The 6276-nt window shown below is 35.5% G+C and overlaps 1 protein-coding gene and 1 pseudogene across 1 annotated transcript; both read right to left on the bottom strand.

Moving 5' to 3' along the window:
- Positions 1-3498: 3498 nt before the first annotated feature.
- Positions 3499-4761, bottom strand: LOC107464931 (uncharacterized; annotated as a pseudogene).
- Positions 4762-5072: 311 nt separating this feature from the next.
- LOC107464932 (glutathione S-transferase T3-like) lies at positions 5073-5960 on the bottom strand. The gene has a single exon (XM_016083899.1). It carries the CDS (start codon positions 5958-5960, stop codon positions 5073-5075), a length of 888 nt encoding a protein of 295 aa, XP_015939385.1.
- Between the last annotated feature and the right edge of the window lie 316 nt (positions 5961-6276).

Below are 6276 nucleotides of genomic sequence, written 5' to 3' on the forward strand. Positions count from 1 at the left end.
ATCCTTGTGCCAGTTCCGGCGTTTAACGCTGGAAATTCTGAAGGTGACTTTGAACGCCGGTTTGGGCCATCAAATCTTGGGCAAAGTATAGACTATCATATATTGCTGGAAAGCCCAGGATGTCTACTTTCCAAAGCCGTTGAGAGCGCGCCAATTGGGCTTATGTAGCTCCAGAAAAGCTACTTCGAGTGCAGGGAGGTCAGAATCCAACAGCATCTGCAGTCCTTTTTAGTCTCTGAATCAGATTTTTGCTCAGGTCCCTCAATTTCAGCCAGAAAATACCTGAAATCACAGAAAAACACACAAACTCATAGTAAAGTCCAGAAAAGTGAATTTTAACTAAAAACTAATAAAAATATACTAAAAACTAACTAGATCATACTAAAAACATACTAAAAACAATGCCAAAAAGCGTACAAATTATCCGCTCATCATTCATATACCTCCTTTCTCATGAATAAGCTTCTAATAAGTGTCACACACCTGAAAAGACCACCAACCAAAAGACATTAGTTTAAGAAACAAGATTTGTTTTTTCTTTAAAAATGCACAGGAAAAACAAAAAACTATACTCATATTATTCAACAATGAATACAAACTCTAAAATTCTTACCTTGAACTATACTCGTATTATTCTGTTGAACAACATACTTAGCAATTCTTTTGATGGCTTGCACATATCGATGTAACAATTAAAGAGTAGAGTTTAGACCTTGACAAAGCGATTGATTAAAAAAATCTGCATAATCTCACACTATTAACCTAAATAATCATAATAATTATGATCATTTATACTACTGTTTCCAGATTATGATAGAATATTTTTACACGAATCACTTGTCACTGTTTAACATAAGAAACAAGATATAAAAAACAAGATATAAAAAACCAAAACAAAAATTAAAAACAAGATATAACACTAAGTCACTAATTATAACTTAGATTCTTTGTTATAAGAGCACGAAAAAGGATAAATGCCTACCAATTTTCAAAAACAGTGAAGCATTATGTATCATGTTGTATAACTTTGGTGATTGTAGAACAAGCCTCTCAACATCTCTAATGTAATGTATAAAATAATGGGAGCAGTTTCTAAGATAAAAACCAACACTACAAAAAAAGGTTAAAATAACAAAAAAGAACATGCAGAAAATAACAAAAGTAGCCACTTCAAAAAGCTCACATGGAACCACAATCAAGAAGTTTCACAGCAGAATAGAGAGGACAGTAACGATCAGAAAACATAGAAGCATTCTGCGAATAGATTCAGCTACTGAACGCCTTTGAGACTCTGGTGCAGTAATGGCTTCTTCAAATTTAAGTTTCATAACTGCCTTTTCATATTCCTTCATTTTCATTGTTGCACAGAATCATTTGGACACATTTTCTTTACCTATTGAATATAAGCATATTACATCAAACACATTTAGATATTGACACAAAGTACATGCTAAAGACAAATAGAAAGAAGATAATAAGATACTTTGAAGAAAAGTAAAAACCAAAAATAATAGAATGGCTCAAAAGATCTCTAGTATAGAGTACAATTAAAGGAGTTATAGAAACTAAAAATAACGCTCAAGGACAAAGAACTGTAAGGCTTCTTCAACCATATAAAAACTTGCAGCAATATCTCAAACAAGGGACAACCACCACTACCCCCAACCTCAATGATTAATTTTTAATTTCATAATAACATGATAAAATTCCACCAATCTCACACTTATATCATTTTATCATTCTCCACCCATACACAATACCCTTTCAAGCTAATGACTTCAAACAAAATAGTTGAAGCATACTTCGGATTTAGCACTTACCTAGTTAAGCACATACTTATCAAAGCATCAATATCCTTATCACAGAAACTATGCACCCATCCTTAATAAGAAATTCTAATCAAAATTCATAAATTTCAATAATCAAACATTATAATCAATACAGTTTAACAATTCATGGTATTTTTTCTTTGAAAATCTCTTTACAGGAATATTCACATTTTTTTACATGTATCTTCTTCTTGCTATCAATTCAGCTACATAACTTGGATGCAGATGGCTTTAAATATTAGTATTTACACAGCATCTCATCAATTTTAATTCTATATATACAATAAATCAATATATCATTCCATCCATCAGATTAACCATCATCTAAGTCTAGTCTAGGACATGACTTAATATTTTTTTATATACATGAAAGGGGGTTTGGATGATTGACACTAACAGAAACTCAGGAAGAACAAAATCAATCAATATTATAAAGCCTTAATCAAAACACTAATAGGAACTCAAGAAGAACAAAATCAGAACTATTCACTAACAGGAAGAGAAGAGAAGCAAATTCTAAATTTACCTAATCAAAACTTCTAATAACCAAATCCCAAATTTCAGAAGAGAAGCAATATTAATCAGAAATTCTAAATTTCCAATAGTCAGAACCCTAAATCCCTAATCATAAATTCCAATATTCAAATCCCTAATCAGAAATTCTAATAACCAAATCCCTAATCAGAAATTTAAAATATATAATTTACCTAAACTAAACTTGAGCAGGGGCTAGAGAAGAGAAGAAGACCAGCGGCAGAAGCAGTCGTTGTCGCCGTTGTCGTTCAGGCCTTGAGGGTCAGAGAAGCTCCATCGCTGTTTGCAGTTGTCGTCGTCGAGAGAGACGTTGTCACTGGGAGCCGAGAAGCAATGCACCACCATCATGACTCCAAGGATAGGGAGCAGTGACTAGCGCCGTCATGGTACTGTCGAGAGACAGAGAGAGCGCTGAGAGGGAAAGAATGTGACAGTTGGTGAGAGGCACAGAGAGGGATGCGTCGGAAAGGCTGGCGGCGCCATTGTCAGGGCCTGCGGGGAAGGGATGAGAGGAGACTGAATTCTAAGACCATCTCCAATAGGGAACTCATCCCAGTTCCTGTTTATGGCCCACCTGTCATAAAAAGTAACTCCACATCAGCTTTTGTGTCATAAACAATAAATAGGAACTCAAAGCATCTCTCTCTTCTCCATTAGGAGGAACTAACTTTAGTCCCTATTGTGGTCCCACTTAATTAATTAATTAAAATACTTGAAATTAATGTAATTAATTTTTTTAATAATGTAATTTAAATATTGAAATTTAAAAATAATTCACTATTAAAAGATATTAATATTAAATAAATTCATATATAACAATAATACACAATAGATAATTCGGGGTTACACTAATTTGTAAAATTACTTAATACAAAGAAAAACATAATTAAACTCTATAGTTGACTACAAGCATTGTGAAATTACCATATGTGTTCAATCAAGTCTTCCTTCAATTGTCTATGTTGCTGCCTATTTCAAAGTTGGACATTTCTTTGGAGAAATTGATGGTATGGTGAAAAATCTTCCTTTCCCAGCTGAGGTTGTGATAAGCCATTTTCAAAATCTTCATACTCTAAACCTTGAGCAAAATTTCCTGCATAAGTATCTCTTTTATCCTCAACAATCAAGTCTTCCTTCAATTGTCTATGCTGCTGCCTATTTCGAAGTTGAACATTTCTTTGGAGAAATTGAGGTATGGTGCAAAATCTTCTTCTCCCAGCTGAGGTTGTGATAAGCCATTTTCAAAATCTTCATATTCTAAGCCTTGAGCAAAATTTTCTGCATAAGTATCTCTTTCATCCTCAACAATCATATTATGTAATATAATAAAGCTCTCATTATGTTGGCAAGCTTCTTCTTTTCCCAAAAAACGAGCTGGACCACGTATAATTGCAAAGCGTGCTTGCAACACTCCGAATGCTCGTTCCACATCTTTTCTTTGCCCTTCTTGGTATTGTGCAAATAACTTGCGTTTCTCCCCCTTGTGGCTTTGAGATTGATTTGACAAATGTGGCCCATTCAGGATAAATACCATCTGCTAAATAGTATCCCATTGTATGATTATTACCATTAATAGTATAATTTACCTTCGGAGCATGGTCATTTAGAATATCATCAAACACTGGAGAATGATCTAACACGTTGATATCGTTATTTGAACTAGAAACTTCAAAGAACGCATGCCATATCCAAAGGTCTGAAGATGCTACAACCTCAAGTACTATGGTTGCAACCCCACGATAACCACTCATGTACATATCTTTCTACGCCTTTGGACAATTTTTCCATTGCCAATGCATGCAGTCAATGCTACCTAACATGCCAGGGAAGCCACGACCCTCCGCCATTTGTAGCAGGCATTGTACATCATTGGATTGGGTTTTCGCAAGTATTCATCCTGGAACACGGAAATAACACCTTCAACAAATTTTTCCAAGCATTCAATTGTAGTGCTCTCGCCTATGCGCACATAATCATCAACAGCATCAGCTGCTACGCCATATGCTAACATCCGTATCACAGCGGTACATTTCTGGAGTGGTGACAAGCCTCTTCTTCCAGTTGCATCAACCCTCTGTTGAAAATACGGATAGACGTTTGAGAGAGCGTCTACTATCCGAAGGAACACATATCTTCTCATTCGAAATCTCCGTCGAAAAATGTCAACATTATACACCGGTTCATCTGCAAAGTAATCTTGGAAAAGGCAACCATGTCCTGCTTTTCGATCTCTGTTGATCCATCTACGAGTAATTGGGATAGAGCTTCTATCGATATCTTCTTCTTCTGAATCTTCGAGTAAATACTCATCGATCCAATTATCTATGAGTGTGTTATCTTGCTGTCTTCTTTTGCCATACAAAGCCTCATTAAACATATCATCAAAATTTCTAGCCATATGGAGAAATGTAATTTTTAGTTCTCTTTCGAGGTGAGAAACAAGAGTTGAAGTGGAGTTGCGGAGTCATTGATAGTTGATATTTATAAGTGTGTCTGCAATAAGTACCTTAACGGCTAGTTTTGTAACGGCTAGTTAATGGCTAGTTTTGCAACGGTCACTTTCATGAACAATAAGGGCACACTAATATTGACTAATTTAAAAACTTACATCAGAAATAAATAAAACAAACTACATCACATACCAATAATACGCAATAAAAATAAGAACATACTACATAACTCTACGAATACAAGGAACCATTAAGTAAATCACTTGGCGATTATTTTCTCACATGCAATCTCATGAAGAGCTCGACATTTTTCACTCATTGTAGACGTGTCAGCATTAAGTATTTTCATATCCATCTCCCTTTTCCTTTCCTTGGCCATCCTTTCCATCTCCCTTTCTTTTGCTTTTATCTCCATTTCTTTAATATACCTCTGAGTTTGTAATTCTTGTTCTTTCATTGCCGCTTGAATTTGTAACTCCTTCTCTTTGATTGCCATAATCTTTGCTCTATGTTCCTTCTTCTCTTCTCTTTCTTTTTCCCTATCCATTAGTTCCCTTTCTCTAACATTCTTAAAATCTTCCATGAGAGATAATTTTTTGACAACCGATGATTTTCTTTCACTAAAATCTTCAGACATTTGTGCTTTTCCCTTGCCTTTTTGCTTGCTCTTCTTTGATCCTTGTGGGCGAACGGGAGAGTCCACACCGGATTCGTCAGCCAACGGTGTTTCTGAGTTTGATGAGGATGAGTATGCTCCAGTTGCACTAACCTTCGTTCTCTTTGAGCCGCCACTCTGTGTAGGTAGTTGGCTTCTCCATTTTTGCTCCAACCGAAGCATATTCCAATGCCTCTTAAAAGTGAAATTTTTACCATAATTTGTGGAATAAAGTTTATAAGCAAACTCCTTTATATCATCAGCGTTCGAACCACTCCTTATATTTCGACTAGCTTGATCGTAGCAACCAGCAAATTGTGCAACAACCTTGTTGATTTTATACCATTGTTTCTTACATGCAACTACCCTCCTTGTCATGTTGGAGCAAAATTCTACACAGTAGCTATGAATTCGACTCCAAAATGTTTCCCCCTTTTGATCGGTACCAACTATAAGGTCAGTTGAAACATTTAACCATGCACTGATCAGCATCTCATCCTCTTTCCAATGTCAGTGTTGAATACTATCTTGCCTCCAATCTTCAATATCATCATCATTGAGGTTGATAGCATCTAATCCACGTGGGTTGGCAAAATCTGAATATTGCAAATTTGGACTATATTGTATAGGAGTCTGAGAGGATGAATTAGAAGAGCCACCAACACCAGATGAGTTATGTCTTGATGCACTAAATTGAGTTGGAAATAGCAAGGAAGTTGGAGTAACATTTTCGATAGAGGGGTTAAATATGGATGAAAATGGAAAATGGGGTGTTTGTGAATTTTGATTTTGCGGTTGGAATATAGGA

This window comes from Arachis duranensis, chromosome 9 (genome assembly GCF_000817695.3).
Source record: "Arachis duranensis cultivar V14167 chromosome 9, aradu.V14167.gnm2.J7QH, whole genome shotgun sequence".
Lineage (NCBI taxonomy): Eukaryota > Viridiplantae > Streptophyta > Magnoliopsida > Fabales > Fabaceae > Arachis > Arachis duranensis.